Source organism: Acomys russatus, chromosome 2 (genome assembly GCF_903995435.1).
Source record: "Acomys russatus chromosome 2, mAcoRus1.1, whole genome shotgun sequence".
NCBI classification, from domain to species: domain Eukaryota; kingdom Metazoa; phylum Chordata; class Mammalia; order Rodentia; family Muridae; genus Acomys; species Acomys russatus.
The window spans coordinates 44,629,281-44,651,221 of NC_067138.1; the positions used below are offsets into that span (position 1 = coordinate 44,629,281).

At 38.4% G+C, this 21,941-nt stretch overlaps 1 protein-coding gene across 4 annotated transcripts; it reads left to right on the plus strand.

Annotated features, from left to right (window-relative positions):
* Positions 1-253: 253 nt before the first annotated feature.
* Ccnc (cyclin C) lies at positions 254-19,915 on the plus strand. Of its 4 annotated transcripts, XM_051160765.1 has the most exons (13): positions 254-487; positions 2,711-2,817; positions 4,006-4,090; positions 4,255-4,324; positions 7,623-7,674; positions 12,341-12,396; positions 13,937-13,972; positions 14,537-14,628; positions 15,634-15,701; positions 17,664-17,743; positions 17,993-18,111; positions 18,875-18,968; positions 19,520-19,915. In XM_051160765.1, exons 1-12 carry the CDS (start codon positions 456-458, stop codon positions 18,924-18,926), a joined length of 849 nt encoding a protein of 282 aa, XP_051016722.1. In that variant the 5' UTR covers positions 254-455; the 3' UTR covers positions 18,927-18,968; positions 19,520-19,915. The 4 variants fall into 4 exon arrangements, with proteins under 4 accessions (XP_051016722.1, XP_051016707.1, XP_051016715.1 ...); XM_051160750.1 differs by lacking the exon at positions 18,875-18,968 and having other exon boundaries at positions 255-487; XM_051160758.1 differs by lacking the exon at positions 19,520-19,915 and having other exon boundaries at positions 255-487; positions 18,875-19,106.
* Positions 19,916-21,941: the final 2,026 nt, after the last annotated feature.

Consider the following 21,941-nt stretch of genomic DNA (forward strand, 5'->3'; position numbering starts at 1 on the left):
CACATCTGGCCATAGTGCTATTTTTGAAGGCCTAGAAGGTGGATTAACAAGGTCCCTAAATGGAACCAAATGAAAACTGTACTAGACCAGTAAACCGTGATGTATTTGCTCAAAGGCGGAACTCGCAAGAAATCTTTCGGGAAAGGTTCCGCCTCTGTTTATTCTACTTCCGGTCACCTGTCTCAACTCTCCCATTGGCAGTCGCGTGTTTGCTTGCTTCCTCCGCTACTAGGACGGGGCCGGAACTTTTGTCGGGCGGAACCGGTGTACGCAGTTCATTGTTGTCGACCGGCGTCAAGGCAACAGGGATGCTGTTCTCTTCCTCCGGCTGCGGTTGCTGTGGAGTTCAGTCCAGCCAGTCTGGTTGAGGAGCACGGTCCTCTGCATTGGGTCTATGGTTGCTCCGCTGGCCGCTTTACCGGCTGGTGCTTTTGTATCAGGCCAAGCAGTATTCCATGGCAGGGAACTTCTGGCAGAGCTCCCACTAGTAAGTGAGGTTCCATTTTCTCGCGTGGGACCGGTTCTTGGGCACGGGGAGGACCGGGCCTGCCTTTCCCTCGGGGTTTCCATCCTGGTCGCTCGCTGGTGCAGTGGGGGTGAGCCCTCCCTGAGAAGCCGGGGGTCCCAAGTGTAAAGAAAGTACTTGCTTACGGGCCTTCCCTCTTCGCCCAGCGGGATTTTCGGGAGCTGGGCTGGAAGGATGGGTCAGAAAAAGGTAAGAGGTCCAAGTCTCCGAGAAGACCGAGCCGGTTTTATTTTTAATTTTGGGCTTAGGTAAGTGGGCACAGGCAAGGGCAACTGACCCATTGTAGCACTGTGAGGTTGCCTGTTTCTGATGTGTATGGCTTTCTTTTGCTGGTTTTGTCGTAGCAATGACATTATAATCTCTTGTCATTTGCCTTACTTGTAGATTTGATATTTATTTACTCTGAGGAGGGGAGTGAGTCACGCTTGTTTCTATCTGCTGTTTCCTGGCTCTATCTGGATTGACTCCTCCCTCCCCCGCCCTTCTGGAGTCAGGGTATCTCTGTGTAGCCTTGTCCGTCCTAGAACTCAGTAGATCAAGATGGCCTCGAATTTACAGAGATCCTCCTACCTTTGCCTTCCGAGTGCTGGGATTAAAGGCGTGCACCAACATTTGCCATCTCCTAGACTGACTTTTATGTCCCTAGAATCTGAGAGTGCAGGTACTCTCAAAATGTATCCATTTTCACTCTACTAGCCAGTGTCTTATATTTTGTTTTAAAGGTGTGTGTTTTCCAGATTTTGTCTCTTCCTTTAACCATTTAAATGAATAAGTTTTGATGTCTTTCAGTGACCATGGAAGAGCTAAAGTAAATCTAAAGACATTTGTCTCTAAATGCATTTGGCTAACATGCACTAAGTTGTGTGATTGGGCTAAGCATTGAGCAGGCTTTCCACTAAATACATAAAAGCTGAACAGGACTTGATAAAGACATTAAGTTCAAGTACATTTTAGTGGGAAGAGAAAAACAAATTTTTAATTCTGTGAATTGGGTTGGCTCTTTTTCCTCTTTGCCCAAGAACAAAGAAGAAAAAGGTGAATTTGGAAACCTATTTCTGGGAAGCATGTTTTCCCTTGCTACAGAATGATTTTGGGGAGATGAAATGGCTAGTGACGCGTCACTATGGGGCATTATTTTATGTTGCTCCCCCCCCCCCCCAGATGTTTTAGTTAAAGTTGAAATACAGTGGGATTAAATTTGGGCCTGTACTTAATTCTGGCACTCGGATACTGCCTTGATTGTCTCAGTGATGTAACACAGACAATGGTATGTCCTTGCACATGGTAAGAGTCTGTCTTTAAGGATGGGCCTTACCATAAAGGGTACTTTGGTGCTGGTACTTTGTACAAATGACAGTCTGAAGGAAATCCAGAAAGAGGTAGAGAATCTTTGAAAACATCAAGTTTCTTTACCCTCAAGTTCTCCAGTTTCTTCCTCAAAGGATCTTGTTTGAGCTGCAGGTAGGCTGCTGAAAAGCTAGAGAAATCTGATAAATAACTTAAATGAGAGTTTAAAATGGCGTCCACAGCATCCTTATTCGTTGACTAGACAGAATGAGAGTCAAGTGGGCTGACAGAATTATTTGAAGATAGTTGGCAAAGCAGTCACAACTAGCGTCAAAAACCAAAAGGATTACATTGGTCCAGCAAGACTGTGAAACTTTGGGGTGGTGGTGAAAATGCTGATTGAAAAAAAGGTATTTCATTAGAAAAAAATGTATAATTTCTGAGGCAGAATTTTACTTGGAATAGGTGAACATGTATTGAAGAACTCAAGCATTTCATTGTTGAATATAATTTAGGCAGTATTTTAGAGACCTATTTAGAAGAATTAATGCTAGAGTTTCAGGGGTAGGCTAGTGCTCTATCTACCCCTGAGCTACATTCCCAGCCACACACTGTCTATTAAGGAGGAGCTGGGGATTGTACTGCATGCCTTTAATCCTAGCACTTGGTGGTGACTGGGAAGGGCTGATCTCTGTGAGACTGAGGCCAGGCTGAGTCTCAATCTGTAGATCAAGGACAGCCAGGCCTACACAGAGAAACTCTGTTTCAAAAAACAAAACAAACAAGCAAACAAAAAAGTACCTCTTAGAATATGACCAGCTTGTTAAATCTTAGTGTTTTATGTGCTTTTGCTTGTTTGCTTTCTATACCATGTTTTAACATCTTTACTTTTTCTAGTTTGCAGTGGATTTTGGATAAACAAGATCTGTTGAAGGAGCGCCAGAAGGACTTAAAGTTTCTCTCAGAAGAAGAATATTGGAAATTACAAATATTTTTTACAAATGGTAAACTTTTACACTGGTTGAAGTAATATATTGAGACTATTTTCTGTGGTAATTTTCAATGGCTTGTTACAGTCTATAGTTACAGCTTTTATTTCTGTATTTATCATTTGATTGTTCTGGGTGACACTTACTGCACCTTATGTATCATAAGCACATAAATGCTCCTTAGGCATTTCTAGTCCGGCCCATTTTGAGGCTGGCAAAAGCAAAATAGTTAAAGAATAAATGATTCTTTAAATTAAATCCTATAGTTGTCATTTTTACCTTATAATTTTGCATTAGCAAGGAGATTCATCCAAGAGACCTTTACTATGTCTGGGATAGCTTTGTTGCCTGTTTTGGGGGCATTGTTTGTTTTGGTTTTGTTTTTATTTACTTATTTTATGTATATGGGCATTTTGCTTGTATCTGTGTGCTGTATGCTGTGCCTGATGCTAAGGAGATTTGGATCCCCAGGGACTGGAGTTACAGATGGTTTTGAGCCACCATGTAGGTGTTGGGAATAGAACCCAGGTCTTCTGCAACAGTAGGTAGTGCTTTCAACTCCTGAGCAGTATCTCCAGTCCTGTCTCCTGACCTTTTTCTTTTTTTCTTTTTTTGGTATTTTGAGACAGGCTTTCTCTGTGTCGCCCTGGCTGTCCTAGACTAGCTTTGTGGACCAGGCTGGCCTCCAACTCATAGTGATCAGCCTGCCTCTCCTACCTGAGTGCTGGGATTACAGGTGTGCACCACCACGCCTCTCTCATGTCTCCTGATCTTTAGCTCTGTCACTCTTCGCAAACCTACCTTTCTTGTGTATCAAAGGTTAACTATGGATTTCTTGGTGAAATAACAATATCTATCTTAATCTTTAAAGCTATTTCTATAGGTAATACGAAAATCATTAAAATATGTAGTAAAGGAAGAATATTTAATATTCAGCCTCCTTATTGCAAGGATAACTTGTAGGCAGTTTCTTTTTCTTGTTTATGCATATTGCTACATGTACAAGTCTTAGACTGCTGTGGTTGATAGGGTGTCAGAGTGTGCCGAGGGGTGAATGATCATTATTCCAACGCATAGAAGTTACTATTAAAAGTTAGTGTTAATAGTGTTGTTATAGTGATGCCAGATGATGCATTTAAAATTTGTTGTTTCAAAAAAAATAATAAAATAAAATAAAAATAAATTTTGTTGTTTCCTTTTTAGTTATCCAAGCATTAGGTGAACATCTTAAATTAAGACAACAAGTTATTGCTACTGCTACAGTCTATTTCAAGAGATTCTATGCCAGGTATGGCTGTTTTATTTTTCTGTTATGCCTAGTTGAAATTCTCTTCTAATTTCTATGTGCCATAAATAAGTGAAGCACTTGCCTGCTGTAGAGTTATGATTCCCCCTCCCCCCGATGTGTTTTCTAAACAATCATCGTTTAACTCTTGTCTAATCATATTGTAGGTATTCTCTGAAAAGTATAGATCCTGTATTAATGGCTCCTACCTGTGTTTTTCTGGCATCCAAAGTAGAGGTATAAAACAATTTTCTGTTCTTCATCAAAGTATAGTCGCTGTGTATGGTTAATCTTTTCTTTAACATTGCCTTTTTATGGATAATCATAGATGATAATTTATATAAAATAATATATACATCTTGCAAATATTTTTATGTTTTTATTTAATAAATACGGCACTTACTGTGTATCAGGTTATTTAATGAGATCCTTTACAAATTCCAATTTAATCCTGTAACTGGATACAGCAGTAGTATCCCTGTAGAGAAAAAGGGCCAAGAAGAGAACACCCTGACTTGAGCACAAGCTGGAGACTAAGGTCAAGAAAAAGAATCCCACCAATCCCTGAGCACTAAAACCCATCAATTTCACGAGCCTGCCCCAAGACCATGCCACCCTGGTACCGTGCATACAGGTAGACAGACAGACAGACTGACTGACCACACACACACGAAACCCCATACAAAGCTTGCCTTCTGCTCAGTTCCCCGCTGCTTCTTTCCAGAGCAGAGGCAACCACCTTATCTTTCCCAATAAATATCTTGTGTGAGGCTTGTTATGCAGTGTGACTTTTTTCTTGTTCTGACTGCCAGGATGCTTTTCCTTCAGAATTGCAACACCAGGAAACCACCTTCCTCCATGCTGTAACTCCTCCCAAGAGGGGACTTTGCTTATCAGTACTGCAACACCTCTATGGAGAAGCCTTTCCCCTCAGAGCTGTAACCCTTACAACTCCCATTTTATAAATGAGAGGGCAGCAGTCATACACATAGTGACGACAGGGCCAGGGCTCTGTCCAGCTTGTCATCTCACTGCTTTGCTATCTTTAAAAGACATTGTTTGACTAGGTATGGTGTGCCTTTAATCCCAGCATCTGGGAGGTAGAGGCAGTTGGATCTCTATAAGTTCAAGGCCAGCATGTATCACATAGTAAATTATGAGTTCCAGGACAGCCAGAGCTACGCTTTTTTTTTTTTTTTTTTAATATTTTTAATATTTTAAAATATTTTGTTTAATTTATGTGTGCTGGTGTAAGGGTGTCAGATCTTGGAGTTACAGACAGTTGTGAGCTGCCATGTGGGCGCTGGGAATTGAACCAGGGTCCTTTGGAAGAGCAGTCAGTACTCTTAACCACTGAGCCATCTCTCCAGGCCCCAGAGCTACACTTTTTAAAGACAATGAGACCCTGTCCTGAAGCAACCACAACAAAAAAGACATTGTTTGGTGCTAAGCTGTGTTAAGAACCACAGCTTGTCTACTGTAGCTTGAGAATGTCTCTGCTTCTTGCCCGTGTGCTTTTTCTTTACTCCTGTCGTCTCGGTAACAAGCCATATGGGAAAGGGAAAGGGTAGGAAAGGCTATAGCTCTGTAGACTTTAGCAAGGAAAACCGTGCATAAGTGGGGGCGCAGAGGGTAAGAGAGAAGACAGGTAAGGACTTGGACCGGCAACTGAGTTTTAATATGTTAGACAAAGCTTATCTTGCAGCCAAAATACAGATAGTAGCAGAGTCTAAGAGCAGGCTGCTTTCCTTAACTGATCCACACAGTGCCTAGTCTATTGTTTCTATTCTTAGGTCATGACCTTAGAACAGTAATTGTATCTGTGTGAATTGGGTATTACTTTAACCTAGTAAGTTTGTATTTGTGTTCATTTTGATTTAGAAGCATCCATGACATTTTTAAAAATTATCTCCTAAGTAAACAAAATTGACTATATTAGAAATACTAAATTTCTAGGAACTTGTGTTAACTCTTGAGATAAAATTTGAATAAATGTAGTTATGGAGGTCAGATAGAGTGCTTACCTAGTTTCCATGGCCTGATTTCAGTCCTTAGGACTGGGTGTGTGTAGAGGCTATTTTTGGATATTGAGGTCTGGTAGGTGAGGTGTATTTTCAGGTTTGGTTATTGAACTACTTTTTTTCTTAATTTTTTTTCATACAATATATTTTGATCAATCATATTTTCCCCACTTCTCCAATTTTTCCAAGATCCTCTTCCCTTACTCACCCAACTTTGTGTTCTTTTTTCTCTCTCTCAAGCAAAGCAAAACCTAAAACCAAAAACATAAAAATTGAAACAAATGAAAAGCCAGTAAGAATTAAAAAGCCTGCAAAGAAACCAAGATAACAATAAAAACCATGGTGTGCATTTTTGTTTTGGCCAACTACTCCTGGGCTGCCTTCAAGTGTATAATCAGTCACTCCATGGGAAAAACTGATTCTCCTTTTGCCAGCAGGAATCAATTGCAGACCACTTCTTGATTGCCCCTCTCATTCTGTTACATTATATTTTATCTCAAACTATGACCAATTTTTCTTTTGAGACAGGGTTTCTCTGTGTAGCCTTGACTGTTGTGGACTAGCTTTGTAGATGAGGCTGGCCTCTAACTCAGAGATCCCCCTGCCTCTGCCTCCCAGAGTGCTGGGATTATAAGTTTGTGCCTCCATGCCTGGCTACAAAATCATGTTTAACATTATTAGATTTTGAAGTTTAAACACACACACACACACACACACACACACACACACACACACACACACACACACACACACAGAGAGAGAGAGAGAGAGAGAGAGATAAGGTTTTAGGCTACTTTTTTCCTTTTTCTTCTTCTTCTTCTTTTTTTTTTTTTTTTTTTTTTTTTTTTAAGGTTTTTAAAGACAGAGTTTCTCTGTAACAGCCCTGGCTGTCCTAGACTCACTTTGTAGACCAGGCTGGTCTTGAACTCACAGAGATCCACCTGCCTCTGCCTCCCAAGTGCTTGGATTAAAGGTGTGCACCACCATGCCCAGTTTGGACTACATATTTTTAATAGAAGGCATTTGAATTGTTTTTAATTTGTTAAATAAGGGACGAACTAATGGTTTAGAAATCTTAAGTGGTTTATTTGAAATTAAATAAGAGTATATTTAAAGTAAATTACATGATACATTTTATTTATTTTATAGGGGTAGTATATTAGATTGAAAAAGAAATGAAACCTTATATTCCATTATAACTGTTTCATTATTTAGAAAGGTGGGTGTTTGTATGGTCTTTTGAGTAATGGCAGCATTTGTTTCTTGACTGACTGGTTGGTTGGTTAATTGTGCTAAGGATGGAACCCAGGGCCTTGCATATTCTTGGCAGGCAATATCTCCAACCCAAATTATTGAAATTTTAAGGAAAGGTAATACATTTAGAAATGTAAATACTTCATAGATTAAATAGGTAAGGACTGAATAGACTGTAAACACTGTTTTGGATAGATCTCAGATATCTTTAATTGGGGGGAGGGGGTAATAAGTACTTGATCTCATTCACTTTTCTCTAGGAATTTGGTGTCGTCTCAAATACAAGATTGATCGCTGCTACTACTTCTGTATGTAAGTGCAAAGCATCTTCTGCTTTAAGGATGAAATCGGAAAAAGCTCTGTAACATACAGATTTTGCTTTTGTTTTTTATGAACCGCATGTAGGTGAATAACAGCTCCAGAGAATTCTTTTTATCATTAGCATATTTGACAGGAAAAAAAAATGTTTGAGAAGAACTTGATTTTTTTGATGTTGTGATATCCTGTGATCTCAGTGCTTACGAGGTAAAGGATTAGGAGTTCAAGGGTAGCCTCCCCCACATAGTTTGGGCCAACCTGGGCTGGACTATCTCTAAAAAGTTTTTACATTCGTTATGGCATTAACTTTTTTGGTTTGTTGTTGTTGTTGTTGTTTTGGGAGTTTTGTGAGTTTTGTTTTGTTTTTGAGACCCAGTCCCATCTGAAGCTTCGGCTCCTCTAGCTTCTGCCTACCAAGGAGGGTGGTTAGCCTCCAGCTGAGACTACACCTGTGCGCCGCCATACTTGGCTTAAGACAATGCTTTTTAGTAGTAAAAAGTGAGTTGTATTGATGGGAATTAACCTTCAAGTTGAAAAGTATGGTACAGAATGCTGACTGTAGTAAGCCAGCTGAGCTAATATTTGTTTGTTTTTTGAGGCAGGCTGTCACTGTGTAGCCCTGGCTGACCTGGAACTCACAGAGATCTGCCTCCTGAATGCTGGAATTAAAAACTTCCATCATCAATCTAGCAACTCTTATATTTTTAACGATTTGTTTTTAATTATGTGTGGATGTGGTGTGCATGTGGATATGCATGTGAGTATAGGTGTCCAAGGAGGCCAGAGGCATTAGTCCCCTGTAGCTGGAATTACAGAGGGTTGTGAACTGCCTAGTCCTCTGGAAAAGTGATCTTAACTGCTGAGCCATCTCTAGTCTTAGTGAGCTGACTTTTACCTCATTTCTGGCTCTTTGTAGTTGTGTTCATCCTTATCCAGTTATATAAGCTTTTAACAAGTTGCTTTTCCTCTTGGCCTTAGGTTTGTTTGTTTCTGGACTTATGAGACAGAATCACTGTGTAACCCTGACCTGGAGCTTATGGTAGCTCTCTTGCCTCAGCTCCTAAGTACTGACATCACCCACCATCTTTCCCAAGTTATATCTCAATTTTTAAAATTTTCATGTGTAGGTGGGTGGGTCTGTGTGGTTTGCTGTGTATGCAGCGTATTTGTATGTGGTAGACACCGATAAACTTGTATATGCTTACAGTGTCAAGACCTGAGGTCTTCATTTCTTTTCCACCTTACTTGTTGAGGCAGGGTCTCTGAAATCAACCCAGAGCTTGCTAATATGACTGGCCTCACCACTAGCCAGCTTGCTCTGAGGAATCTTCTGTCTCTGCTTTCTGATGCTGGAATTACAGATGGATTGCCACATGTGTAATAATTTATGTGACTGGGGACCCAAACTCTGGTTTCTAATGAGTGTAGTTTCTCAACAGCTGAGACCATCTCCCTAGATTACATCTAGGGAAGAGGCTTGCAAGAAAAGTTTAGTATTGCCATACATCTCTCTCCATATTGTTTTCTGGAAACATTTCATGTATTTTCTCATCTGTAAGGATAGAACCAGTTAGTATATACAGCATAGTGAACAGTGCCTTGCTCTGCCTTTAGTAGGGTTGTAACAAAATGCCAGATTTGATATTTAAACAAAATGGGGTTTTCTTAAAGTGCTAGATGCTAAAGGCCCAAAAATAAAGACACCAAGTTTGGTTTTCCTTCTGGCTTCCTTATTTTGGCTTTTATGACATTTTCCCCTATGGGCCTCTGTATGCCTATACCTTTTTCTTTTTCTTTCTTTTTTTTTTTTTTCAAGATAGGGTTTCTCTGTATATCCTTTGCTGTCCTGGACTTGTTTTGTACACCAGACTGGCCTAGAACACACAGAAATCGGCCTGCCTCTCCTGTGCCACCACCACCCAGCCCTCTTTTTCCTTTTAAGATTTATTTATGTGTATAAATAGTTTGCATGTGCACCATGCTTGTGCTGTGGAGGTAAAAAAAAGAGAGGATTGTATCCCTAGAACTGGATTAATAATAATAGTGGTGGCCATGTGGATGCTAGGAACCAAACCTGGGTCCTCTGCAAGAATAGTAAGTGTTCTTAACCATGGAGCCATCTCTCTACCCATCCCTGTATGTTTCCCACATCATTTTAAGACAGCAGTGATCAGGTGTGGTGGCACATACCATTAATCCCAGCACTTAGGAGGCAGAGGCGGTGGATCTTTGTGAGTTCAAGGCCAGCTTAGGCTACAGGGCTAGTTCCAGGACATCCAGGGCTACAAAATGAGACTCTGTCTCAAAAAAGACAGTAGTTAGATGTTTTCATGCTGTAAAAAATACTGAGTGAAGCAGTTTTAAAGGAAGGATTTATTTTTGGCTCATAGCTTCAGAGAATTCTGCATGTAATTTGCTACTTCCATCACTTCTAGGCCTGTGGCAAGGCCTGGGCTTGTACACCTACCACCTCTACTGAGATTAGATTCGCTTTCTACTGTCAGCTTCTGCTCCACTTCATGCTAAAATGACCACCACTACCCCACACACCACACACCACATAACCTTTTTTTTGGTACAAATTTTTTTTTTGAAACAGGATCTGACTATGTAGACCAGGATGGCCTCACACTGAGAAAGATCCACCTGCCCCTCCAAGTGCTGAGATTAATGGTGTGCCCCACTATGCCAGTCCTGTACAGACATTATTTTACCTTGTTGATTCTCTGCCATTAGTAGGAACCTATCTTATCTGTATACTTTATACCCTGCTTAAATTGAAAGGAATTGTAAAACCCAGAAACCTTAATAGGAACATTTTCTTTTTTTAATTTTTTAAAATATTTTTTATGTTTAAATTTAGATTATTACACATATACAAAATAAACTACATAGAGTAAGAACAACCAAAACAATTTGTAGCCCAGGCTGGCCTTGAACTTGTGATCCTCCTGCCTCAGCCTCCTCAGCAAATCCTAATAGCATGTGCCACCACAACCAGCAATAGGAACATTTTCAAATGAATTTCCTAATGTCAAGTTTAAATAGTTCCAGGCTTCAGATCTTGCCAGATGTTGCCTTAATTCACCATAGAGTACCTAATTTATAAAATACCCTTTTTGAAAATGAAATACATAAAATGCACAGAATTCCTCTTACTTTGAAGGAAGGAAGTCACTTGTACCAGTGGAAGGTATTATAAACTAGAGCTGCTGAAGCTGCCGAAGCTGCCAGTTGATAACCCTAATTAGTTTAAATATTGTAACTTAATGACTTAAATACAATTTTCTCAATAGTACTTAAGTATAGGTAACTCATGACTTCTTGAGATAGTTAAGAATGGTTTTTCATTTACACTTTATTAGTGAATACAAATAGTAACTATGTAGTATAAGAAAATCACCTAGACACTTTGCATGTGTGTTGACAATTTCTCTAAAATATATGCTTTGGTGAGGTGCAGTAGTGCGTGCCTTTAATACCAGCATAAGACAGAGGCCAGCAGATCTATATGACCTTGAGGCTAGCCTGGCCTACATAGCAGGTTTCATGCTAGCCAAGGCTATATAATGAGACCTTGTCTCAAAAAACTAAATAAATAAATAAATTTATTTGTTTATGTCTTTTGGCAAAAAAAAAAAAAAAAAAAAAGAATAGAAAAGAAAGGAAAAACATCTAAGTTCTGAAAGTATCAGTTAGTTAAAATACAATTTTTATAGTCTCAGATAATTACTGCTAACTTTTTGGCATATTATCCTAACATTTCCTTCTCAACTTTTTATAAGTTAATATGTATGTGTCCTGTGTTCATTTTAAGCTAACTTACAGATAAACAGAAAAATACCACTGTAGAGTTGAAAAAATTTTAGAGATGACAGAATCTAGTGATTTTTTTCAGTCTTTTAATTTTTTTTTTTTTTAGTAATTTATTTATTTTTATTTTATGTGCCTTGTATTCTGTGGGTATCAGATTTTGGATTTACTGACAGTTGTGAGCTGCCATGTGTGTGCTGGGAATTGAATCCTGGTCCTCTGGAAGAACAGTCAGTGCTCCCAACCGCTGAGCCAGCTCATCTCTCCAGCCCAGTCTTTTAATTTTTAAAAAAGCAGCAGAAGCCGTTTTTTTTGTTTGTTTGTTTTGGTTTTTCAAGAAAGGGGTTCTCTGTGTAACAGCTCTGGCTGTCCTGGAACTCGCTCTGTAGACCAGGCTGGCCTCGAACTCACGGAGACTGCCTGCTTCTGCCTCTCAAGTGCTGGAATTAAAGTCCTGCTCCACCACCGCCAGGCCCCCTTTTCTTTTCTTTATCCTCTCCTTTTTTCTCCTTCCCTTCCCTTTCTTGTCCTTTCCCCTCCCCTGCCGCATCCCTTTTCCTTTACCTTTCCAATCTTCCTCTCTCCTATATTCCCATGGCACCTTTCCAACAAGAACCTTTTCTTTTTTAGCATAAAATTAAAACTCTACAATTGTATAGGCAAGTGTGCTTCCTACCACTCAATCTTTGTTCTCTCTGGAAACAAAGCTCTAGATCTGCATTTCTCAGAGCTCCAACTGAGATAATACACCATACCTTCTAATACTTTTGGATTGTATTAAAGAAATTTTGAATAAATTCATGTTGATATTTTCTTGGTTTTAATTGTTTTGTCTTGTTTCTTATAGTAAAAACTAGATTTTCATATGCCTTTCCAAAGGAATTTCCTTACAGGATGAATCATGTAAGTATATTACGTAGCACTCTGTATTAACTAACTACAATTATATTAGAATAAACAAACCAGAGTCTCTTAGAAATGGGAGTTTCAAGTATTACAAAATATAGACATTATTTTACATTAACTCTCAGTGGCTTCTCTCTGCATATTTTTCTGGTAATACTTAGCTATAGTGATTTTAGTGATTATTAATCTTGGATCCCAGTTAAGTCATCTTAGGAAGTTTTTAATAAACTTGAGGTTGGGACTTCTCCAAACTAAAACAGAACTTCCAGGCTTCAGTGGTCACTGGCTGTACTCTTGAATCAAAGCTGTTCGAGCTCTACCATAATGGAACAATTTGAAAACTGCTCCTGAGAAATTACCTGCTGAGTTTCTGTTGATACTTTATTTTATTTATTTTTTTATCTTATTTTTTGGTTTCTTTGAGATAAGGTTTCTCTGTGTAGTCTTGGCTGTCCTGGACTCACTTTGGTAGACCAGTCTGGCCTCAGAGCAGTCCACCTGCCTCTGCCTCCCAAGTGTTGGGATTAAAGGTGTGTGCCACCACACCCAGCCTCTGTTGATATTTTAATAGATGTACCTTTTTCCATCTTGCAAGGAATTTGTTTCTTCCATTAAGTATAGACACTACACTATGCATTTGTCAAATAGAAAGTACTTAGATGGGGCTGGAGAGATGGTTTAGCAGTTAAGAGCACTGATTGCTCTTCCAAAGGTCATGAGTTCAATTCCCAGCAACCACATGGTGATTTACAACCATCTGTAATGAGATCTATTGCCCTCTTCTGGTGTGCAGGCACATATGTGGGCAAAATTCTGTATAAATAATACATAAATAAATCTTTTTTTTAAAAGAAAGTACTTAGGAAAAAAATGTTTTGTTTTGTTTTGTTTATGACAGGATTTCTCTGTGTACCTCTGGCTGTCTTGGAACTCTCAGTCTTGCTCTGTGCCAGGCGGGCCTCAAACTCAGAGATCTACCTGTCTCTGCTGGCATATGCCACCATACCTGGCTTAAATTTGAAGTTTCTAACAGTTAAAAAACAAGCTTTTTTTCTTTTTTCTTTTTTTTTTTTAAGTAGTAAAAATTCTGAGGTAGTAGCTCAGTAGAAAAGTAAGTGCTTAGCATATTTGAGACTTTGAGTTCAATTCCAAGTTACCCCATCACCCCCAAAATATATGATAATACTTTTTCCCTGTAAGAGTTTAAAATGTATTATATAATGGTAAAAAGTAACTTTTTTCCAGGTTGAATGGCACATGACTTTATTCCCAGCACTTGAGAGTCAGGAGGGCAGATCTCTCTGACTTTGAAGGAAGCCTGGTCTACACGTCAGACCCTGTTTCAAAAAACAAACAAAACTAGTAATTATGAATGTTAATGCTAATCTAAGCCACTGTGTTTATTTTTTTGATTTAGAAATTTTATGTAATACTGATAAATAATTTAATTTATCTGTATCTTTTAAGTTGTTATTTAAAATAGAGTATTCGTGTAATTATGCTTATTTTTACTGGGTAATTTTTTTTCATTTAACAGATACTAGAATGTGAATTTTACCTTTTAGAATTAATGGTATGTATTTATTTATAATACAATAAGACTTAAATTAATAAGTTGTATTGAAAGGAAGTTAAAATTTGAGTGTATCCAAATGATGTGTTATGGGAAAAATTATAGAATATAAGAGTATCAACACCTATTTCCTTTCTGAAGCCTGTAAAATAATTTATCTTACTTGGACTGGGAAAAACTTTTGTAATCTTATTGTAACTATAATAAGGATCATAAGCAAATAATCCAGAACATTAAAGCACTGTGAACTATGTGCATTTGTGCAGTTAAAGAGAGAGTGTGCCTTTGTCAGAACTCAGCTCCTCTAGCTGAGAATTATAGACTGATAGGCTAATAAGACATCTCAGTGTGTTACTGATGCTGACTGAGTGCCAGCCAATTTACTGAGGTTATTTCAGAGAGCACTGCCCTCACTGTTACAGTAGCCTAGGGCCGTGTGAGAGTAAAAGGGTAAACAGGGAGCAAGTATGACATAGAGAAATTAATTTGAAATTTGGAAAATGATAACGCTTTATGTTGCAATACACCTGTATTTATATGTACATATTTTAAAACTGTTTCTAGGATTGTTGCTTGATAGTGTATCATCCTTATAGACCTCTGCTCCAGTATGTGCAGGACATGGGCCAAGAAGATGTGTTGCTTCCCCTTGCATGGTAACTAGAACACATGTTACTCATATGTTACTAGAACAGGAGTGCTGACAACTGAACATGTGGCTTAGTAGTTTAAAGTGCCCCAAGACCTTTTATATATATTAATGTTCTGTATGAAAAACCAGACTTTACATAGAAATTATAGTCTTTTTGCTTTTTTCGAGGCAGGGTTTCTCTGTATAACTGCCCTGGCTGTCCTGAACTGTCTTTATAGATCAGGCTAGCCTTGAACTCACAGAGTTCCACCTGCCTCTGCCTCCTGTGCTAAGATTAAAGGCATGCGCCACCATGCCGGGCACTGAATTTAATCTTAAAATAATACTTTTTAAATGGATGTAATACAAACTTTATTTATTTATAAAGCTGGGTTTCTCTGTAGCCTTAGCTTTGTAGACCAGGTTGCCCTTGAACTCACAGAGATTCACCTACCCCTGCCTTCCCAGTACTGGAATTATAGGCATGCACCACCTTGCCTAACTTTACAAACCCTAACCCTTTTTTTTTTTTTAAATGTATATGAGTGCTTTATTTGCATGTACACCTGCATGCCAGAAGAGGGCATTGATTTACATTACAGATTGTTATGAGCCAATGAGCCACTTTGTGGTTCCTGAGAATTAAATTCAGGACCTCTGGAAGAGCAGACAGTGTTCTTAACTGTTGAGCTATCTCTCCAGGCCCTACAATCCCATTTTAAATTAGGGCTTTTTCATCTTCTGATTTTTAAAAAATGTAAACAACTTTTACTATACCTAATTTGTTGTGAGGTTCTAACATTGAAAATATACTCATTAATACATGGATTTTATATTTAGTCATGTATATGTCTCTTCGCTGTCACATTCCTGCATCAGTTGTTTTGCTTCTGTGTTTCATTTTTGTGGCTGTGCTCAATAATTGAACAGGGATGTAAGTGTTCAAAGGTGGGAAGTCTGGCACTGTCTGGGAGAAGTTACATAGTGGGAACTAGCTGTGCTTTTAGTAATAAGATGTACATTTTTGCAGGAGGATAGTGAATGACACCTACAGGACGGATCTTTGTCTGTTGTATCCTCCCTTCATGATAGCTTTAGGTATGTAAATTTGGTATGCCTTTATTGGTTAAACTGGTTTTGCCTACTTGGATCATCCTAAAATAAATTTCACCTGAATATAACTTATGTTTTTATGAAGTAGTAGACTAGTCCTTGAATGTGAGCTTCCAGTAATACGCACTACAACTGTCACGAATTAGCATTATTTCCCTCTTCCCCTTTTTTGGTAAGGTTTTCCCCCCTTAATTCACTTAAAATCATTTTTCTTGGTATCTAAACAGTGTTTTTGTTTGTTTGGGGCAGCATTCAGGATTAAATCTGCTGGTACTAGTTGTCATATAAATAACTGGTTCTGTTCCTTTTTTCTTTCTTGTTGATTTTCATGACTCCCTTTTTTTTCTTTCTTTCTTTTTTTTCTAAGACAGTTTCTCTGTGTAGCCTTGGCTGTCCTGGACTCACTTTGTATACCAGGCTGGCCTCAAACTCACAGAGATCTGCCTACCTCTCCATATTCTTTTTAGAGTTATATTCTGCATATTATTGAGCTGAGCTTGTGATTCTAAATGGAAGCTAACCTCCCTTCCCATTCTCACAGGGACTATTTGGCAGTAATGTCTAGAGATGGACTTGGATTTCACAGTGAGATAAGATGCTGATGGCATCTTAGGGGTATAGATGCCAGGGATGCTATTCACCATCCTTTACTGCACATGACAGCGTTAAAAGCTTGTCAAACCAAATGTGACTGTAGTGCAAAGGTCAATAAGTGCTTAAATGAATTTAGATTATATTCTCCAAGGATGGGTTCTATTAACTGGGAGCTAAAAATAAAAGTCTAGGAAGGGAGTCTGGGATAGACATTCTGTGGGATCTGCATGAAGTTGGCTTCTACAGATAGGAAAAGGGCAACAGGTCATTAACAATATGCACTCCCAGCCTCCTGGATGGAATGCAGGTGTTTTTTAAAATGATTTATTTATTTTTCTAATATGTATTGGTGTTTTGCTTGCATATATGCCTGTATGAGGGTGTCATAGCCCCTGACACTGGAGTTATAGACAGTTTTAGGCTGCCTTATGGATGCTGGGAATTGAGCCTGGGTCCTTTGGAAAATCAGGCAGTACTCTTAACTGCTGAGCCATCTCTCCAGCCCCCCTGGAATACAGGTGTTTTATTTTCTCCTCTGAGGAAATACTTCTGCTTGATTAACATTCCTGGTTTCCCTGGTGCCCTCAACAAACTTTTCTTTCTTTTTCTTTTTCTTTTCTTTTGGTTTTTCGAGACAGGGTTTCTCAGTGTAGCTTTAGTTGTCGTGGACTCACTTTGTAGACCAGGCTAGCCTCCAAGTCACAGCAATTCACCTCCCTCTGCCTCCTGAGTGCCACCACACCCAGCCTCAACAAACATTTCTAAGACTGAGCAGTGCATTGGTTAGGTAGTGCTTTGTTAGTGCTTTGTTTTCTGTCACAGACTTCTGGGTGTGATTTGACTAACTGAACTAGTTTTTATAGGTGATTTTTTCCTGTCCTAATTTCTTGGTTGGAGTTGTTTCTCCTGTAACAAATTCGCCCTCAAGGCACCCTCTCTGTGACCAATACACAGTGAAGACAGGGTATGAAGATCCATCCTGTAGCTATAGGTTTTTTTCTCTATCATCAAATTGATAAATGTTCTATTAAATGTTGATACTCGCCGGGCGTGGTGGTGCACGCCTGTAATCCTAGCACTTGGGAGGCAGAGGCAGGCCAATCTCTGCTAGTTCAAGGCCAGCCTAGTCTACAAAGTGAGTCTAGGACAGCCAAAGGTACACAAAGAAACCCTGTCTTGGGAAAAAAAGAAAAAAAAATATTGATATACAATATAATGTGTGTGTTTCTCAGCATTGTAACGACACTTTTAAAAAATTAGTATAAGAAAATAAGACAATCTTTATGAAAACCTATAGTTCTTAGACTATGTTTGCAGGTAAATTTGAACAATTGTCTTCAATTTTCTTTCTAGCTTGCCTACATGTAGCCTGTGTTGTACAACAGAAAGATGCTAGGCAGTGGTTTGCGGAACTTTCTGTGGATATGGAGAAGGTACTCTTTTCTTTTTTTGAACACATGGTCCCACTATAGCCCTGCCTTGTCTGGAACTTGCTATGTATATCAGGCTGGCCTCCAATGCCTAGAAATCCACCCGTCTCTTCTCCCAAGTGCTGGGATTGAGACCCGTGTTACCACGCCCTGCATCATGTGTGTTCTTTACATACTAATATGATCTGTGTTCTTTACACTAATATATTGCTAGTTTTTGCCACTGAGATCTTTTTAAATATTTTCTTCTAGATTTTGGAAATAATCAGGGTTATTTTAAAACTATATGAGCAATGGAAGAATTTTGATGAGAGAAAAGAGATGGCAACTATTCTCAGTAAGATGCCGAAACCAAAACCACCTCCAAACAGGTACATTTTACATCTCATTACTAGTTTGATTTTATTGTATTGTATACTCAGTTGCTGTATTCTTAGAATGTCTTATACCTTTTTCTGAAAACTTATGCTAAAATGTCTTGATTTCTATTTATTTATATAATTTCTGTCTTGATAAATTGAGAATGTCTCGGTTTTAAGATAAATTCTTCTGTCTAGTAACTTTTTCCAATGCAATGGAGGTCTATTACAGGTATCCCTCAACATACAGCCACACTGTGTACATAAATGGAGCTGAATTAGACAAACATTCAAAATCCAGAGATAAAAAGCTTGAAAGTAAATCTTTCTATTTGACTGTCGTTTCTCCCTTCAGTAATGATTATTCTTCTATTTTATACATTTCAGTAATCATTTTCAAGGTTTTTGATGATCTGATATGCTAAAGATAATAAATTTTGGCTTCTGAGTGGTCCTATGATCGATAGCACAGTTATATATAATTTTGCCAAAGAGGAACATCCTGTGCTAAGAAGTTTTTGTTGTTCGCTTAGTTGAGTGGCTTTCTGCCTTCCTAATGTATCAGATCATTCAAAGAAGAAAGCAAGGTGAGAAGGAAAACAAATGCTATAAGCTGAGTTGTTCGTTACCTAGGAAGGTTATATAGCACTAATGCATTTATAGACTGCTGCTGGTTACGTCATGTTACAGTTGAGAAGACAATGGTTTTTAAGTGTTACTAGGCACTGCTTAAGGCAGTCATTCAAACAGCGACCTTTGGATGCGTTTTTTACAGAAGCTCCCTGAGTGATTCTCCACTAATGGCAGGGCCTGAAGCTGCAAGATGATGCTGGACAAGATCAGGCAATCTCCTATTGTCACAGTTACTGGTATTTTCAGCTTTAGTTATTTTTATTTCAATATTTGGCATTTTTTCAGGAAATTACCATATTTTTTATGTATAAAGATTTGTTATCATTACCATATGATTTATGCCATTGAACAACAGGGTTTTTTTTTCCCTTTTTTTTTTTGAAGGACACTTTGGATTTGGATTTTCCTAAGGAGTAGAATAGTTTTACATGTCACATTTTAATTTTGTAGGAAATTTGTTTAGAAGTTGTAATCTCTATGTTGAGTGATACCTGTAATAATAGTGAAATCCCAAACTCTGACTTAAGTCTTTGAATGTATATAGACACTAACTTCCAGACTGCTTGTTATGTACGAGAACACAAAATTACAGAAGAATAAAAACATAAAACCAACTGTTAGTTTTCTGCATTTTAATTTTCTACACCTGTTTTTTATAATCAGGAATGTCTTTGTTTCGTAGAATTGTTCCACAGAATAATGAACTTCAGAAATTAGTAGTACTAGCAGGGTGTTGAAAATGAATCTTTTAATTGGCATAAAACTTTTTTTTTCCTCATTTGAACAGTGAAGGAGAGCAGGGTCCAAATGGAAGTCAGAACTCTAGCTACAGCCAGTCTTAAAACACCCTGAAGACTCCTGTAGTGGACCACTTGGAAGTAAAGCATTGGACAGTTTGAGTAATGTCTTCATTGGAAATCAGATGCAAACGAATAGCTTGTTTCTGTCAATCATATTGGGAAGTGATTTAATTTTCACAAAATAAGTTTTCTTTACCTAATTGATTCTAGTGTATATTTTATTAAATCTTAATTATAAAATTTAATACAGCTCTAAGGGGACCTATAGCCAGCCATACACAGACATTTCAGAGTTAACCTCTCTCTCTCTCTCTCTCTCTCTCTCTCTCTCTCTCTCTCTCTCTCTCTCTCACACACACACACACACACACACACACACACACCCACATTAATACTGATTTTTGATTAGTATAATTTTTTATTAATAGCTTTTTTTAATTAAGGTAGGAAACATGAAATGTCATTTCTTTAAAATTTTCTTTATACATTGAGGGACCAAAAAAGAACATAAAGTGTCAATAAAAGTTCCCCCTACCCAGTTAATATTTAAAAGTTTAAAACTAAGAAATTAAATCTTACTGGACCTGGTGGTGCACACCTTTAATCCCAGCACTCAGGAGGCAGAAGCAGGTGGGTCTCTGTGAGTTTGAGGCCAGCTTGGTCTACAAAGTGAGTCCGGGACAGCCAAGGCAGCACAAAGAAACTCTGTCTTGAAAAACAAAAACAAAAACAAAAAAAAGAAATGAAATCTTAGAAAATCCGGGAAGGTTTTGGGAATGGTAATTGTAATGTGAGGGAGATTAATCAAGCACTTACAGATTTTAAAATGTCTTTTATTGATTTGTATTATCACAGAAGATAGCCCAGCCTGTGAGAAAGTGCAATGTGTACAGCATACTTGGGCATTTTAAAGGTTATGTTGACTTACTAGCTGTTTTGAAATGCTGGGAAATCTGAAAGAGTTATTTGCAATTAATTTATAGTTAATAAGCATTTACAAGTTTAATTTGGTTGGATCGCTATGGGTTCAAGGCCAGGCTAGTCTAGAAATCTAGTCTAGGACAGCCAAGACTTAAGAGAAACCCTGTCTCAAAAACAAAACCAAGAATAAATTAATAAAAAAAAATTTAAAAAAACAAAAACAAAAAGAGGGGAGGAGGGCTGGAGAAATGGCTCAGAGGTTAAGAGCACTGACTGCTCCTGAGTTCAATTCTCAGCAACCACAGGGTGGCTCACAACCATATCTGGTGCCCTCTTCTGGCATACAGGAAGAACACTGCATAATAAACAAACAAACAAACAAATAAATAAATAAATAAGCAAGCTTAATTTGGTTAAATAATTAAGTTAAAATTTTAATAATTGCTGGGTGTGGTAGCACACACGCCTTTAATCCCAGTACTTGGGAGGCAGAGGCAGGCAGATCTCTATGAGTTCCAGGCCAGCCTGGTCTACAAAGTGAGTCCTGAACACCCAAGGCTACACATAGAAACCCTGTCTCAAAAAACAAAACAAAACAAAAATTTTAATGTTAATCTTTAATCTGTCCTGAAACTTTTATGAGACACATACACCAGTTTAATTTGTGCTTTATTTTAGTGCAAGCTGATAGGTGTATAGCAAGTATCCTGAATCAAGAGCCTAGTCAGGTTTCAGGCCAGTGAGATACTGACTATTCTTAGTTCTTGTAGGTATAGACTTCAGAGTAAATGTTATATCTGTGGGACTGCTATCTCTGGAACTTCATAAATGAACTCATTTCTTTGCACTTGAAGGAAGAATGATAAATAAAATGTGGAATAATGGGATATTATTGTATAGTTTTGCACTTTTAAAAAACAAATCATGAGGCCAGGCCTGATGCACGCCTTTAATCCCAGCACTAGGGAGGCAGAGGCAGGTGGATTGCTGTGATTTCAAGGCCAGCCTGGTCTACAAAGCAAGTCCAGGACAGCCAAAGCTACACAGAGAAACCCTATCTGGAAAAACCAAAAAGAACAAAACAAAACAAAAATCATGAAAAAAATTACTAAGTGTTAATGTCTTAAGTTCTTCGGCTATATTTACTAATGTCCTGAATTCATGTTGCTAAATTTGACTTAGGTTTTCTAAGAATCTTTCTGTGTGTTAAATTAGCCTTATCCTGTATAAACGGCTGGTTTTATATAGTTTATGCATAGATGATAAGGAAAGTCCTGGTCCTTATGCAGAGTATCAGTGCTGGAAAGGAGACGATGCATCACCACCAATATGGTCCTCTTAAGGTTGTGTAAGAATAAGAAACAAGAAACCAAGCTCCCCTCAGGCCTTGGGGCTGGAGAGACGGCTCAGAGGTTAAGAGCACTGGCTGCTCTTCAAGAGGTCCTGAGTTCAATTCCCAGCAACCACATGGTGTCTCAACCATTTATA